The 18,245-nt window shown below is 39.2% G+C and overlaps 1 protein-coding gene across 3 annotated transcripts in view; it reads left to right on the top strand.

Annotated features, from left to right (window-relative positions):
- The window catches only part of LOC127623232 (multiple epidermal growth factor-like domains protein 11), a 159,920-nt gene that overhangs the window by 130,826 nt on the left and 10,849 nt on the right, over window positions 1–18,245 (top strand). Inside the window, exons 17-23 of one of the 3 annotated variants that reach the window (XM_052097573.1) lie at window positions 3,853–3,981; window positions 9,099–9,227; window positions 10,105–10,233; window positions 10,573–10,701; window positions 11,068–11,301; window positions 14,349–14,467; window positions 15,763–15,817. In XM_052097573.1, the coding sequence (XP_051953533.1) occupies window positions 3,853–3,981; window positions 9,099–9,227; window positions 10,105–10,233; window positions 10,573–10,701; window positions 11,068–11,301; window positions 14,349–14,467; window positions 15,763–15,817 (924 nt within the window). The remainder of the gene's footprint in view (window positions 1–3,852; window positions 3,982–9,098; window positions 9,228–10,104; window positions 10,234–10,572; window positions 10,702–11,067; window positions 11,302–14,348; window positions 14,468–15,762; window positions 15,818–18,245) is intronic. The other 2 variants (XM_052097574.1, XM_052097576.1) reach the window with 2 other exon arrangements.

Here is an 18,245-nt window from a genome sequence, read left to right as displayed (position 1 = left end):
CCCAAAGGTGTTCAGTGTGGTGCAGCTCTGGACTTGTACAGGCCTGACATGTTCTTCCAAACCAGAAACAGTTGACCATTTATGAACCTCGCTTTGTGCACATTGGCACAGTCATGCTGGAACAGAAAAGGGCCCTCCCAAAAGTTTGAAGCATACAATTGTTAAGAAAATCCTTTTAAGCCATATAATTAATAGTTATCTTAACTGAAAATACTGGAATAGCCAAAGCTATTCCAGTTTCTTTAATTAGAAACGGGTGTCCACAGATATTTGGCACACAACATATACCACATTCTTATATTTTATCAGAATCCTTACATTCACATCCCACTCCACAGCACCCCACTAAGATGTCCAGATGAAAAATGAATAGGACTTCTCATCATAATTAACTAGTCTTTTAATGAATTAAGGAAAGGCTGCACTAATATATAGAATTCACTTTCATTGCTTTCAGAGCGGTCTCGTGACTAAATATTTAATATCTTAAAGGAGAGGAAGGAAAATGTTTGAGAGAAAGCTTGTTTTAATTTGTCCAGACCATAATTACTGGAAGAAAGACAGGGCACAGGGGAACCATGTCTAGACCACATATCTACTTTTTTGTAGTTTGGTGTCCTCAGTTGTCTTGAGCCCACGTTCACCCATCTCAGAACGAGCTAATGAACTGCAGCTAGTCACTGTTGAAGTGAAACTGAGCCAGTAACATGAGGGAACTAGCTAATAAGAGTGAGCTTTGAGTTAGTTAAAAGAGTTTTATAAAAATGAGAAGATTGTGGAAGCATAATAATTAAAAGCCAGCACCACAAAGATTTAGATTCATCTTCTTCTAAATGGATGATCTATCTGATTGGAACATACATCTGATTCCATTTTGTCACCATATTTCTGCTCTCCTGGGACTGGTGTTTACCTGTTGCATATCATGACCTTGTCTGTTGAGGTACAGTCGACATACCTTGCTGAACTCATCGAAGCGAAGAAAAAAAGAAAAAGGAAAAAAAACTGGGGCAAAAAAATGTTGGGCTTTAATCTCAAATGAAATCTCAAATTAAGCAAGTGTCAGAGCGCTGTGAAATATTCATTTTATTAAAAATGTACACAAGCTCTATTTTTAATTCTGTAGTACATCAATCATCCTTGTTCTTTTCTGTGCCAAGCAGAGATGGCAAAGACAGATAATTGGACAGTGTGACAGCAGCACATGTTTGAAGGTTGATTTCCCTTTAAAGTCCTTGCAGACACATGACTTACAATCGCTTGTGCATGTTTCTCTCTGCTTTATCATCAGTTACAGATAGTTCACTGTGCTGAACTTTCACAGAACTACACACAATCACACATTTTAGTACAACCCCAATTACGAAAAAGTTAGAATAGTATGAAAAATGCTAATAAAAACAAGAAATGATTTGTTAATTCTATTCACCCTGTGCTATTTTAAAAGCACTACAACAACACATTATTTGATCTTTTACCTTGTGAATAATTTTTTTTTTTTTACACACATTTAAAATCAAATAATTGCAACAATCTCCAAAGAAGTTGACAATTGAGTGTTTAACACTGTGTCACCATTTCTTCTAACGCATTTCTTCAAACACTAATTGGACATTGAAGAAACACGTTCTTTATGTTTAGCAAGCGGAATTTTTCCCCATTCATCGATTATTCAGGTCTTCACCTGCGCAGTTGTGCAGGGCCTTTGTTGCCATATTGTGTGCTTCAGATTGCTCCACATTCTGAATTGGAGACAGGTCAGGACTGCAGGCAGGCCAATCAAGCTGCACACTCTCTCCTTACACAGTCATTCACTTGTAATTCGGGCAGTATGTGGTTTGGTATTGTCCTTCTGGATGGATGTCATGACATGGGCTCGGGAATACTTTGGTAAACCTTTGTCAGTCAACATCATTAGCTGCTGCATTCACAGGTGTAGGTTAAGACTTTACTATGCAAAGCAGGCGCCATTCATTAACACTGTCCAGAAGCGCCACCAAATTCTCTGGGCTCGGTTTCATCTGAGATGGAAAGTAGAACATTGGAAACATGTTTTGTGGTCCGATGTGGTCCGATACCATCCACCCCAACGGAGCAGCCACGGTCGTCTTCCAGGGGATGGAGGAGCTTGCCTGCCTGGAAGTGGAGGAATTGTCCACCCACTGCAAGGGGAGAAGGGGCTCCTAGCCGACCATCTGGAGCTGGTAGGGGCTCACTGCCGACCGCCTGGAGCGGGAGAACCACTGCCAGAGGCGGGAGAGACCCCTTCTGTTTCCCGAGAATGCGGCAGGGAATTCCGTCCACCAGGGGCTGGAGGCCTGCCTCCAATCCGCCCGAGGAGGCGCGGCTGTCGTCCACTAGAGGGTGGTGGAGTGGCCGAGGACCAAGATATGGTGTATCAGAGATTAATAGCAAAAGCTGCAATTTAATGAGATAAATATATAGTTTGCATGCAATTTAAATGTGACCACTTGTGAATGTGTGGAGACAGTGTTGAGTGCACACCAGCTGGTCATACATTTTCAAGCTCCTTCAAGGCTCATACAGGAAAAACACATGAGCATTTAAACAGTAAACAGTGCAAATTCACGTTGTAGCATGAGGCACATACAGAGTACATATTTAATTAAATAGCAGCCTTTTGTGGTTTAATAATCACTTTGAGTCATGTAGCCATTTTCCAGAATGGGAAGCTGCCGTCATAACGTCAGAGCTCCTTGGTCAAAACAACACAGAAACACTTCAAAATAAAAGCTTTGTCAAAATTAAAAGTAAATTTATAAGAAAAAAGTGTGACAGAAATATATCACTACTGTAAATGTATGTAATATTCACTAAAATACTACTATTAATAATATTAATATTTATAATAATAAATCAGTAGTAATTGTAATATACTTAAGCAGTATCTCAAATGTGTGATGCTCTGTTATACAGTACTTTATTTGAAAAAATCTTACTCCAATGTTGTATTTTGGATTGTGCTGTGACTGAGGTTCTGTTTATAAGTACTTCATTTGATAAAAATAATATAATATTATGTTGAAAATTAATTGTTATATGTTCATTTGATTACATTTTTAATGAATTAATTTATTTAAACACAATTTTAATGATGAGATTGTTGATATGGGGGGCCTGGGTAGCTCAGCGAGTATTGACTCTGACTACCACCCCTACAGTCGCGAGTTCAAATCCAGGGCGTGCTGAGTGACTCCAGCCAGGTCTCCTAAGCAACCAAATTGACTCGGTTGCTAGGGAGGATAGAGTCACATGGGGGAACCTCCTCGTGGTCACTATAATGGGGTTCGCTCTCGGTGGGGCACGTGGTGAGTTGTGCGTGGGTGCCACAGAGAATAGCGTGAAGCCTGCACACATACTATGTCTCTGAGGTAATGCACTCAACAAGCCACGTGTTAAGATGCGTGGATTGACTGTCTCAGATGCGGAGGCAACTGAGACAACTTGAGATTCGAGTACCAAAAATATATCAGTAATTGTACTCATTCTCAAAAAATGGTGTCGGGCATTTTATGCCATTATATTTCTAACTAGGACTATAATAGAATATTAAGGACTATATCAGTTACAAAAAAACAAAACAAAAAAACAGAAGAATTCACTACTGTGGCATTGTTTGCTCCTCAATTTTTAATTATTTGCTATTTTTTGTAAATTTGACCCTTATTCCCCCTTCATTTCTGTCCCTAGCTATAGACACTAAGATCTGTTTAAGGAGTAAAAACCATCCCACAGATATTCTGCCTTACGATTACCACTGGAAGTATCACTAATAGGTTTAACGTTTCACTTTCTGCTTTTTGTTTGTAATGTGTGTCTGTGTCCCATCAGTGTGTCCCAGCGGGAAATTTGGGAAAGCCTGTGCTGAGATCTGTCTGTGTACAAACAACGGCACCTGCAACCCCATTGATGGCTCTTGCCAGTGCTTCCCGGGTTGGACTGGAAACGACTGCTCACAGGGTATGAAACAATTTTTTTCCCTCAGTTTCACTTTCAATTTCACTTTTTTCTTTCCTTTTCTTTTTTCTCTCTCTTTTCCTTCTGTTTTTTTTCCTCTTTCTTCCTCTCACTGTCTTTCCCATCCAAATTCATCAATTTCTCTTGTGCTATATGTTTCATAGGCACCTCATGTCATAGTTCCATGTAAATCATTACCATGTCCATATTTCTTTGCCAACTAACCCACAAGCACCGCTGATGGAGACCAACAGTTTCCTCAATAAATTACTTGATAGCACACTCTCCATAATTTACACCGCTCAGGAGAGCGCCGATATGAAACTGAGATGAGAGCAACAATGTCTTGCAGAATTTACTGCTCACTCACACTCCCCACTTTCCTCTAGCACTGATGTGAGAGTATTTAGAACCATGAATCTAATAGTGTTTGCTGTAAGTGAAAAGCTGAGGATTTGCAGTGACCGTTTCTATCCTTATGCAAAAGTAAAGGGATCATTTTTGTTTCAATTATTAATTCTGAATATATTACGACTAAATTAAAACTTTTTATTTGGTTTCTAGCTATTGCGCTTATTTTTTATGTGATTTTCTCCTCATTTTGGCTGTACCAGCACCACATTTTATTTGTTTAACATTAAATGCATAATTTAGTATGTGTGTGAAGACAATGTAGTGTAGGGTCTGTACAATGTATCTGCCTTGAAAGATGTGTTTGATATTATAGTGTTATGGTGCAGATTCTATCTATCTATCTATCTATCTATCTATCTATCTATCTATCTATCTATCTATCTATCTATCTATCTATCTATCTGTCTGTCTGTCTGTCTGTCTGTCTGTCTGTCTGTCTGCATATGTACCTGCCAGTCTGTCTGCCTGCCTGTCTGTCTGTCTGCATATGTACCTTCCAGTCTGTCTGCCTGTCTCTCTATCTATATGTTTGTCTGTCAGTCTGTGTGCATCTACCTGCCTGTCTTGTCTTTCTGTCTGTCTGCATATCAACCTGCCTGTATATCTGTATGTTTGTTGGTCTGTCAGTCTGTCTGCATATCTACATTTTTGTCTGTCATTCTTTCTGTCTGTCTGTTTGTCTGCATATCTGTCTATTTGTCTGTCTGCATATATACCTGCCTGTCTGTCTGTATATCTCATCTATATGCAGGGTTGGGAGAGTTACATTTTAAATGTATTCCACTACAGATTACAGAATACATGGTGTAATATGTAATTTGTAACGTATTCCGTTAGATTACTGAAGGTCAGTAACATATTCTAAATACTTTGGATTACTTCTTCAGCACTGGTAGATTTTTTCACTTGTTTTGACTATACAAATCTGCCAGTACAGTAAGACAAAATACACGTTAAAAATACATTCTCTGAAAAACCTAAATATCTTTATGCAGTGTTGTTTCTAAAACAAGATAAATCAGATTGATCTTGGATTGATATTTTTACAGAAAAACAATAAAAAAATTATTATCAAGTATATGATTTTTGCCCTAATATCAAAGGTCTTACTATAAAAACAGAAATTATGATCCAACGTGAATTTTCTTGATAAACAAATATGATCGTGCCTGGTAACATGTGCATGTAAAATGGCTAGAATTAGCTTAGCGTAAAGCTGACAATTTACACAAGGTTTATTTCTATTTCTTCTGCCCCAAATTTACTTCAAACGTACTTCTCTGTCTGCTTGTATGAATGTAACACATCATAAGAAAGTGTTTCACCGATGTTCAAATGCACTTTGGATCACATCATGTATATGTACAGTATAAATGTATTCCATCTGAATGGACTAAAATTTTAATTAAACAAATTACAATAAAATGCGACGTAATCTCTTCAGTAATCAAAATACTTTTTAAAATGTAACTATTCTAATTACCAATTATTTAAATTGTAACTGTAGTGGAATACAGTTACTTATATTTTGTATTTTAAATATGTAATCCCGTTACATGTATTCCGTTACTCCCCAACCCTGTCTATATGTTTTTCTGTCAGTCTGTGTGTATCTACCTGTCTGTCTGTCTGTCTGTTAATCTGTCTGTCTGTTAATATGTCTGTCTGTCTGTCGATCTGTCTGTCAGCTTATCTGTCTAACTGCCTGTTTGTCTGTCTGTCTATCTATCTGTTTGTCTGTTAATCTGTCTCCATATCTTCCTGCTTGTCTGTCTGCGGGTCTGTCAGTCTGTCTGTCTATATATCTGTCTGTTGGTCTGTCAGCCTGTCTGCATATCTACCTGCTTGTCTGTCTGCATATCTACCTGCTTGTCTGTCTGCGGGTCTGTCAGTCTGTCTGTCTATATATCTGTCTGTTGTCTGTCAGCAGGCCTGGATTGGCTAATTGGGAGCACTGGGAGAATTCCTGGTGGGCCAGTCTGTTTTTTTGGCCACGAGGGCTGGTGTTGTCATGGCACTGGGTTGAAATATGGATACTGTCCTTAGGCTGCCTGCACTCACAGCAGCCCACTCTTTTAAATTTTTTTATTTTACCTCAGCCCCACTCTTTTTATTTATTATTTTTTCGCAGCCCACTCGCAGAGTGCAGCCTGCAGGTTAATGACGTAATTATCTTTTGACTATGCAGCACCTTGCTTAAAAAAATGTCACTTGTAAACTTCAGTCAGTGGTGATTTTGGTTGATGGAGGATATAGGTTAAAATGGACAATAGAAAGCGCAAAGGCGGCTCTGAAAAGGCAAGATTAAAAAAGAATGCTCTTCAAACTGACATGGTAAAATGTACAAAACTGAGCAGCTTTTTCACCAGCGCACCAAATGAAGAAGATGAGAGGACCGGTAAGCTAATGTTAAGCTAGTTAGGAGCAGTGCAAGATGCTAGCGGCCGTGCAAAACAATGTTGTCTGCAAACCACCTTTCATGTTTATGTATTAAACTTTTTCTTGTAGTTTTTCAGCAGCAGCAGCAGCCTCTATTGCTCATTGAGTGAATATAAGAATTAGAAGAATTAATGTTAATGAAGAGTATGGTGTAGAGCTGAAACGATTAGTCGATGTTATCGACAACGTCACAATAAACAATTGTCGACAATAATTTTCGTTGTCGAATTTGTCATTTGATCTAATTTAACGTAACATGAGATCACAATAAACTGTAATGATGATGCGCGAGAGCAGCTCTGCAGTTGAATTGAGGAAGAATTAAACAGATCACCGTCCAGATGCACTCTAAACTTTCCAAAAAGCTTCAGGTGATGTAGATTGCAAAGTATTGGGGAATTATACAAAAATATCCAATAAGTAAATACAGAAGCACTCTTGTTGTGGAATAAGTGGAGCTGGAGGTCTTTAAAGGAAACACCCGGGCGTTACATTGTAACTGCAGATATATTTAATGCGTTATAGCTTTATTGAAGTTCAAATAATATGGAAGCAGGTTTTGTAGTTAACTACAAACTCTGAAACTGACATTTCTCCGATCTATGGGGGGGAGATTGAAACTGCACCCGGCTGAGAGACACACTGTCATGGGGGACACTCGTCCCTCGAGCCCGCACTTACTAAAGCTAGATTATAATGTGATGGCTCATGACTAATCGAATCATAATATATATGTCACTGTGCATTTCTTATCATGAAGAAAATTTTCTTTCTTTTGTTTTTTTAGCAAGTTAAAGATGGATTGAAGTGAACAGAAAGCAGAGAGAGGGAGTCTTCGCCTCATTATACACTGCAACAAAATACATTTTTGATTTGATTTTGGTTTGGTTTGTTTTAAAATAATTTTAGATATTTTTATTGGAAAACAATGTACATTTACTTTAGGAACTATACTGCAGAAGAAAAGAAAATAATTATGTGAGAATGTTGAATATACAAATATTTACAAATATATAAAATCCTTTTAAAAAAGATTCAATCACCTGATAAGCAGCATATGAGATATTTAGACTTGTTTTTAGACAATAGACCTTGAATATAAGTATAACCATGTGAAAACAAATACACTTATATACAAAATACACTTACTTTATAGACTCTTAAAGCAAGTCTAACTTATATGTTGCTTCTCAAGTAAATGTATCTTGTTTTAAGGATTTTTAGACTATTTTAAATGGAAAACAAGACAAAAACACTTGATAGAAATAGTTTTTTGCAGTGAATTTCTTTACTGAATTAAACTTATTAAAAAGTGTTTTTCCTTTAATTCAGTGAATGTCATTTAGAGGTATTTTTAAAAGCTGATTTTGTCCTCTTTATTGTTAGTAAGCATGTTTAATACAACCTTTTATGTCAGGACACAAGCTGAATAGTCGGTTAAGAGCTAATGATTAATCATTGCAATAATCGCCGAATAGTCGAAGAATCATTCTGATCATCGTTAGATTAATCGATTATCAAAAAAATCATTAGTTGCAGCCCTAGTATGGTGTACACCTGCTCAATGAAATAATGCCCTGAGATAATTCATGATACCAGATGATTCAGCACTACATTAATGAAACTGACTTGACTTGATCAGAAAGCTTTGTAAAAAGGGGAGATTTGTGGTGAGTAATATGACAATTTGTAAAATTAGATTTAGTATCAGAACAGAGGCAGGACCTAGTTGTAGGCCTATGCAAGAGATTGATGCTCTCACTGTGGAAGACACAGGTAAGCAGTGTGAATAAGCAAACATGATCACATTAGTTTCACTAGGCCTATAACAACTTTCTATGCCCAAGTTTTACCAGTGACCCATTATGTTTTTATCAAAAGATAGGCCTAGTAAATATACAAAATGCCTTGAAAAATACAATGAATTACAAGGCTGTAGAGAACAGTGCACTATTGCAGACTTATATACTGAGGTTTCAATTACATTATTTTAATAGTCAGTCGTGAACTAAAGTGGTCATAAGGCATGAAACTCCAGGGCTGAAAATGAGTCCCACTCCGGCCCTGTCGTTCAGTCTGTCTGCATATCTACCTGTCAGTTTGTTTGTCTGCATATCTACCTGCATGTCTGTCTGTCTGTTTATCTATCTGTTTGTATGTCTGGCTGTCTGTCTGTCTGTCTTTCTCTCTTTCTATACACACACAATTTGGGTTGTGGATGTTTGTGTGTGTTAGTTTTCATTTGATGGTGTCTCTGGCATCTGCAGTTTGTCCAATAGGCCAGTGGGGCCCTGACTGCTTGAACTCATGTAACTGTCACAACGGAGCCCAATGTAGTGCCTATGATGGAGAGTGCAGGTGCAGCCTTGGCTGGACTGGCCTCTACTGCACGCAGCGTAAGTCAATACACACACATTTACACACATACCCGCACATTCACAGATATAAATGCACAACCAAGCCTCTAATATGCACATATAAAAACAACTACACTCAAACACAAACACACACACCCCTGCACATCTTTACTGTATATTTACTACATTTGCGACGCACACGATGGATATTCTACAAAGTGACACAGTGACATCTGTTGGTAGCTTTTCAAAGCTGCACAAGAGAGATTCATTTGCAGCTGAGCAATGGTGAACTTGCGCTGGTGAAATCCCATGATGTTCTGATGACACATAGTGTAGATAGTTGTCCTCAATAATAAATGCATTTTTTTTTTCATGTCAGTCATTTAACTCATTATATGACCTTGCTAATGCAGAAATCCAAAACCATCCGCATCACACCTAAAAATAAAATCCATCTGTCATTCATTACATCAATCATTGCAAAGATCTTGATACTTCCTCTGCTGCCACACTGTTTGATATACTTTTTTCATATGACAGCAGGGATTTAAACTCTTTTTCTTGAGGAGTGATGAAATCAGTTTGTGTTTTGCTGCAATGTTTGCTCCAGTGGGCTTGTTATCTGTAGTGGCCAGGCTTACTTTGCGTGTTTGTGTATTTATGTAATTGTGTGTCCACAACATGCCATTAGTGTCTGAAGGCCATCAGAAGGGGAGAAACAGTGCCACGCTATAACCGTTTAATTTGGTAATGTGTTACAATAAATTCTGGTCATTTGCTGATTATGAATTTTGCTGTATTTGCTTCTCAGATGCTCTCCATTTAACTCTGGGTTTTCCGTTGCTGGTGCCATCAGCGTACACCAACTTTGTTGTAGGTTAATATAATGTAGCAGGATATCTCTTTCCTTCAGGCTGTTCCTCAGGGTTTTATGGGCGAGACTGTGCAGAGGTGTGCCGCTGTCAAAATGGAGCTGACTGTGATCATATCACTGGCCAGTGTGCCTGTCGGACTGGCTTTATTGGAACCAACTGTGAACAGAGTAAGTGCTGTAGCCTCTTTAAGAATGTGGTGGTATGTGCTTGTGTTAGATGGTTGTGAGGGGGTTTAATTCCACCTGGACATTAAAAGAGATGTTTGATGCTCAGTTGATTGGTGGTTATGATCTTTCTGTGTGTGTGTGTGTGTGTGTGTGTGTGTGTGTGTGTGTGTGTGTGTGTGTGTGTGTGTGTGTGTGTGTGTGTGTGTGTGTGTGTGTTCCCATCTACCATCATCTTCCAATGGCAATGTTCACAAACCGTGTGTCTGAATGCTGTTAACTAAGTGTTTGCCTGGGGCAGTTGGTTAATTTTTTTGTGCTTGTGATTTCTTTTTTTTACAGAGTGTCCTCCTGGGACATTTGGCTATGGCTGTCAGCAGCTGTGTGAATGTATGAACAATGCCACCTGTGATTATGTGACCGGAACATGCTACTGCAGCCCTGGATATAAAGGAATCCGCTGTGATCAGGGTAGTACTCTCTCTCATTTTCATACTCTCTCAACATCCAGTTTTATTTTTCATATCAAACACATTCAGTCTGAGAATACATTGAAAATATATATTTCTTTAAACCTGGAAATGAAATGGTCCTCGAATGAATGGTTAAAACCAAAGGAAACTTAAGATGTAAAATGAAAAATAAATGTTCTGAACTGTAGTTTCAAGGTCACTAATCAAATAAGCAAATTTGTGACATTGACCATACAAAAAGTAAGATTTTATTGCAAGAGAGCCACACACTTTATCTCCTATTTATACTGTACATAATTCTTTATATTTTGATTGTATACTCTATTTTCATTTTATTCTTAAATTAACATATTCTTTGTACTAGCTGCTTTGGTGATGGAGGAGTTGAACCCTTACACTAAGATCAGTCCTGCTCTGGGTTCAGAGCGCCAGTCCGCAGGTGCAGTCATGGGCATCATCTTCCTGCTCCTCGTCATCATGGCCATGCTCAGCTTGTTTGTTTGGTTCAGGCAGAGACAGAGAGAAAAAGGTCAGGACATGCCTAGTGTCTCTTACACCACAGCGTTGCGTGTCACCAACACTGACTACTCCCTCTCCGGTGAGCACTGCCATTGGCGCTGTGAATCATAATCATGAAATATTCATATTGTGATTGAAATATGTAAATCAAATATTGTACAGTGGTGTCAAAATTTATTTGGACACTAAGCCACACTAAAAATGTGTGGCTTTGGGGGGGGGGTTAATGAATTTCAAAAATCTGGGCAAAATTATTTATTGAGGAATTCTGAATGAAATGACTGTCTGTCATGTAAACACGGAAGATAGTCTACGTAGCCTACTGCAGCTCTCTACGTTCTTTTACTGTCTATGGTTGCAATGAGCAGCCGACAGGAGCTGGCTGCAGGACGGCAATGAGCAATTTTTAATATTCTATCACACTATAACTACTCGAGAGTCTGCTCTTGAGACTTTGTTCTAATTTTTGGGACAATTAGGGCAGGATTCGGGATTCGGGACAACTGCTTGGATTTCGGGACTGTCCCGAATTTTTCGGGACGTCTGGTCACCCTAAATGTGAAATATGAGAAAATTCCTAGCAACAAACTATATGTTTCCAGATACCACGTTATTTAAAGTGATTGTTCACCCAAAATGTTTTATTTTCTCATCATTTACTCACCCTCATGCCATCCCAGATGTGTAAGACTTACTTTCTTCTGCTGAACATAAACGAAGATTTTTAGAAGAATATCTCAGCTCTGTATGTGAGAATGATGACCAAACGTTTGATGCTCCAAAAAGCACATGAAGGCAGCATGAAGGATATCCATAAGTCTCCAGTGTTTAAATCCATATCTTCTGAAGCGATGTGTGGGTGAGATTCAGATAAATATTTAAGTTTAAGTATCGCCACCTACAGGGCAGGGAGGAGAATTTTATAGTAAAAAAGGACTAAAATATGTATTTGTTTCTCACCAACACCTATCATATCACTTTTGAAGACATGGATTTAACCATTAGAGTCTTATGGATTACTTTTATGCTGCATTTTGTTTTTGGGGTGTACCATTAACTTGTAGTGGGAGGACCTACAGAGCTGAGATATTCTAAAAACCTTAATTTTTGTTCTGCAGAAAAGAGAAAGTCATACACATCTGGGATGGCATGAGGGTGAGTAATTGAATGAGAGAATTTTCATTTTTGGGTGAACTATCCATTTAATATATTTTTATTTTCTAATGTAGTGCAATTAGTGGAGCGGCTAAGTGCTTATGTTTGGCAGAATCGTTCAGTTTATGATACAAGTGTGAAAATTGGCATGAGCAGTCTCCATGGGTCACTTGACAAGAAAATTGTCAGAGCCACTTGAAATTTCAAGATGGTGGCCATTTTTCAAGATGGCCGACACCTTAGTGGAGCAGTTAAGTGATATAGTGGTTTATTTGGTGATACAAGCATGAAAATTGGCATGAGCAGTCTCTGATGGGCACATTCATTGACTCTTTCATTAAGTTTCATCGTCATTGCTTCTCGTAAGGGGGACATTGCACTCTCATCTTCACATATAAAGCACAAAGCTTTCGAGGGCTGGGATCCTCTTGGCCTCTTGACATGAATATCTTTGGTATCTTCAGTGTCTTTAGCAGCAGTAGATGCTCTCTTTTGGGCCCTTTCCAGCTTTGTGTTATTGAACATAAGTTTACAGCTTGAATGATATTTTGCTCTGTTTCCTGTCAATGTGTTTTCTATGCCATCACCTACATCTAGTCAGGTTGGACTAAGTAAGATAGGCAGAGCATTGATCTTATGAAATAATGGAACATTTCTTGCAATGGTATCATAACCAGTACGATCGTGCTCTCTGTTGAATAAACTCGGATGAATGAGTTTTTCCTTGGTGTCCTGCTGACAAATGAAACATCTGTCCCAGTTAGTTTTTTCAACTGTTATGATGGCTTCTGCCATGTCTGCAGCAAATGTATAGGCAGAGGCCGAGGGTTTATCCTTTTACCATCTTTTACCAAGCACTTTGATGTATGGGATACAAATTCATGCCTTAACCCTACACTTAGTCTGATCGTTCATCCAATGCCATTTATATCCCGTGCGATCTGTACACCATCCGGTTAACTAAAACCCCATTAACCTTGGCTCGGCTCTCCCGCGCTGGCACAACCTGTCAATTCAAGTGCGGCTATCTAACTGTTTTGGGGTAGATTAGACAGCATTTGGGATACTAACTTTACAATTAGCTGACACTGAACCCCACTCTGAGTTTAACAGCAGTGATATATCACCAGTGTGCCCTGGTAGTGCAGATATTCACTCTTGTCTAATCTATCTATAATCAACAAATCAACACAACTGTATTTTGATGCATTAAAAGTTGTTCTTTAGAATAATCTAAAACATATAAAATAAAATGACACCAAATCGTCCTTAATGAAAAAAAAACAATACATTTATATCGGAAAATTTATCTTTTGAGGATCCTAGTGTCGGCCATCTTGAAAAATGGCCACCATCTTGAAATTTCAAGTGGCTCGGACAATTTTCTTGTCAAGCGACCCATGGAGACTGCTCATGCCAATTTTCACGCTTGTATCATAAACTGAACTATTATATCACTTAGCCGCTCCACTAAATGACATTAATTTCAAACATTTAATAGTGTGACTCAATTGTCCAAATACAATTTGGGGCAACTGTATAATGTTCTTTTAACATCATCATGATTTCTTTTACTATGTTAAAAGTATGGCTATAGATTCAGTTAACATGGATTATAATTTTGATTGGAGCAGTGTGTATAGTAGCATGGTTGTCTATTATTATGCTTGTAAACGTCATAATATAATATTAATATTTGTTTATGTGAAAATATGTATATGTAATGCATACGCAAGCTGCATACATGCTCATTTTGATGATGTGGCTATAAATGGCTTGATCAAGTTCATTCTGTATCATTAATTTGATCTTTTTACCCATTTTACCATTAAACTGCCTTCTTCTGCTATATTATTGCAAGAATAGGATGTCAAGCATTATGAAACAGGAGTGTAGTTTAGTTGTATGTTTAACGTGTGGTGCTTACCTACTGTGGTTATGTGAACTCTGTTGCCTTGCGGTCTCTTCTAGAAACGCCTCAGAGCAGCAGCAGTGGCCAGTGCTTCTCTAATCCTAGCTACCACACTGTAGCACAGTGCAACATATCTTCCACCATCAAAAAAAACCTGGACGGCACTCTCACTCTTAAGGCTAGCACACAAACAAATATTTACTTTGCTATATATATATATATATATATATATATATATACAGTACTGTGTATTTTAGGCACTTGTCTTCAAAAATGTCTTCAAAAATAATGCCATAAATAGTTTTTATTTATCAATTAACATCATACAAAGTCCAGTAAACATAAAAAGCTAAATCAATATTTGGTGTGGCCACCTTTGCCTAAAACAGCACCAATTCTCCTAGTTCACCTGGACACAGTTTTTCTTGGTTGTTGGGCGGGGCCGGGCCATGATTCCGCACACCCGGACCCTAATCAGGGTAATTAGCCCTCAAGAGGGATAAAGGCCGACCGAGGACATCAGTGCAACAGAGAGAGAGATTTACGGACAGCTGTCCGACGTGTGTGTGTGTGTGTCTCTTTTTGGTTCAGTTTTATAATAAAAATAAATATAATAATAAATAATGAATTTAATCCATTTTGGAATAAGGCTGTAACATAACAAAATGTGGAAAAAGTGAAGCGCTGTGAATAATTTCCTGATGCACTGTATATTGTCAAGTTGGATCTCACCTCCTCTTTTCCTTGAAACCCCTTTTCAAGGATGTTCCAAGCTTCTTGTAGATTTCGCCACAGTTTTTCTATTTAGGCTCTCAATTGCTTCTGTTTCGATGATGTTGAGATCAAGGCTCTGTGGCGGCCATACTATCTGTTGTAGGACTCCTTGTTCTTCTATTCAATTCTATTAGCAAAGGGAATGTTGAAATCTAAAATTTGTATTTCCTAATGATACGCTAGAAGCAGAATATATATATATATATATATATATATAAAATAACCATCTGTTTTTGCAAGCACTTAAATATTTATCTTTTTCGCACCAAAAGCGATGATGTCTCTTTAGAATACTGTATTTATTGGCTGGAGTTGTATGGATGAAGTTTATGCAGACTGTGTGTGTTTTTTGGAGCTTCAAAAGCGAAATCTCACTTCACATGCATTTTAAGGACCTATTGAGCTATGATATTTTTCTATTTTTCTTAAAATGTGTTGAAAGAAAGTCATATACACCTGAAATATCATGAGGGTGAGTAAATAATAAGACAATTTTTTGGGTGATAAAATATTATGTGCCTAAGACTTTTGCACAGTACTGTATATAAATTGTAAATAATATATATTTTATTTATTTATTCCCCAAACTATAGCTAAGCATATACACACACCGTTGCATTACACTCTGTTTCTTTAAACAAAGCTATTCAGACAAAGGTCTTTCAGAGAGAATTGGCTAATTATATTTTCTCCCTTTAGAAATGTGACAGGAACAGTTCAGAATGGAGAGCGTACAGCAATCTCAATGACATGGGTCAGTGTCCTCACTTAATTTTTTATCTTACCCTCTATTCAAACTATTCTCTATCTGTAACCATCAGAAAAGTTTTCATACAAATCTGAATTGGATTAGATACATCATTCTTTTCTCTACAGCCTATTTCTCAAAACAAATGAGACATTTGTGTTCTCTTGAAGTACCAGGGAAAAGAACTACTGACTCATTCCTGGGGGTTTCAAAGCCATGAACACTCAGCCGGAGCTAAAGCCTTGTACTGATTAAAGTTTCTTGCGCTGGAGCAAGAACTCCCCCTGCTGTGGTTTTAATAAGTCCTTACTTTAGGGGGCACATGCACAAAGTGGAAGCTTACATTATCCAAGGTCACTCAAGCTAGGGGAGAGTGGAGTTTATTACCTCTCTGACTTCCCATCCCAAGTCATATTCTCACCCAATTATGTCTGCCTGCAGGTCTGCTGATAAGGCCTCGGCAGAACATACAAGGCCTCAGAGACTCGGGTTCTAGGTTGGGTTTTTCAATAATTTTCTGGTACGAGCCCAGAGAGGATGTAAAATAAGACCAGTGACCTCAGGTTCAAAGTGGGAGAGTTATTTCAACTGTTTTTGAAATGACGGTTTTCTGTTGAATTATATTTTTTAACACTTGCCTGAATTGTTGTTTGGCTATTGGTTAACATTATCTAAGTGATGTCAGTGGAAAAGGAAACTTCAAGAGTTCATATTCATCATATGTTGTTGCCAAATTGTAATAATGATGTGCAATAGTTTTACCCTAAATCAAATAATCCAAACACCCCATATGAAATTGAAATTCATTTCAGAGCCTGTAGAAGTTATTACATTTTGATGAATGATTACAAAAATAAGCATTTATTTTTCTTAATAAATCAGGCAAACTAAGACCCAGAAAATGAATTGAAGTAAATTAGATTTCATGTTGACATTTAATTAAATGTAAATATATACAGTGTGTTCATAAAGTATTAAAAGACCCCTTCCTTTTTTCACATTTTGTCGTGTTACAGCCTTATGCTAAAATGCTTTAAATTTGTTTTATTTTCGCATCAATCTACACTCCATACCCCATAATGACATAGCAAACGTCTAGGTTACGTATGTAACCTCCGTTCCCTGATGGAGGGAACGAGACGTTGTGTCAGAGAAGCGACACTAGGGGTCTCTCTTGAGCGCCGATATTCACCTCTGAACTATGAAAAAAGGCCAATGAGAGTTGGCAACCAGTATTTGCATGTCCCGCCCCCGGACATACGGGTATTTAAGCGGCGCAAATACGGGAGTTCATTCAGGATTTTTCTGAGGAGCCGGAAATGGCTCAGCGACGTGGCAGGGGAGACACAACGTCTCGTTCCCTCCATCAGGGAACGGAGGTTACATACATAACCTAGACGTTCCCCTTCTGTCGCTCTCTCCACTTGGTGTCAGAGAAGCGACACTAGGGGTCCACTTATAAAAGCGTCACGCGCTGAGCCGTGTACGTGAACTGCTGATACAGGAGCGAGCAGGTATTCTTACGTGCAGGACGACCAACTGTATCAGGCTGTATGTACCCTTCCCCAATGTCCCATTTAAGCCATCAGGATTCCTTATCGTTACCCTGGAGGGGGAACAAGGTGCTGGCCGCCAACCTGGGAACGGGCCAAGCCTGGCCGGGCCTCTTTTCTCTCTATGTTTCTCGCATAGAGCAACTTAGGCCGGGGCCCTTACACGCATTGAGGGAAGGGGGTCTTAGCCCTTATTTAGGGTGGAGAAGACCCTGCAGAGGCCACGCCTACCCGAGAGGGGAGGCAAGTTTAAGTGGCAAAACCATCAGAGGCCTGACTTAGGGCCTATGTGGAAAAGTCGGTGCGGTGGTGGATCCAGCCTATAGAGGGGGGAACATACAGCACGGCAACCGAGGCAGCCGTGACTGCCTAAGGGAAGCACGGGAGTCCGCTCGCCAGAGGGGACAGAACCGTGGCGTTACACACAGGGGGAGTCCGAAGGAGGCCTTACCTGTGGAGCACCTATACCAGTGCAGGGTAGCTTGCGGTACACGCAGTGGCTTGGGTCGGCGAGTTCCTCCGCTGAACTGCGACCCACAAGGGCTAGGGAGGAATCAACCAGTGTCCCAAACCTGAGATCTCCTGGGAATGAAGGCGCACTGTTTCCCCTGGTTAGGGGGAAGGGCGCTAGATGCAAGTGATTCACCCGGTCAGATCGTGGGCGTGCCACCGAGTTCTACGGGCTCGGTACCTGAGAGAACACGGGACGATACTGACTCAACTCGGAGATTGTAGAATCTCTTGAAAGTGTTCGGTGTTGCCCAACCCGCTGCTCTACAAATGTCTGCTAGGGCAGTGCCCCTAGCCAGTGCCCATGAGGACGCAACACTCCTGGTGGAGTGGGCTCGGACCCGCAAAGGGGGGGCACGGCCTGGGTGTGA

This window comes from Xyrauchen texanus, chromosome 29 (genome assembly GCF_025860055.1).
Source record: "Xyrauchen texanus isolate HMW12.3.18 chromosome 29, RBS_HiC_50CHRs, whole genome shotgun sequence".
Classification (NCBI taxonomy): Eukaryota; Metazoa; Chordata; class Actinopteri; order Cypriniformes; family Catostomidae; genus Xyrauchen; species Xyrauchen texanus.
This window is presented reverse-complemented; position numbering and strand designations above follow the sequence as displayed.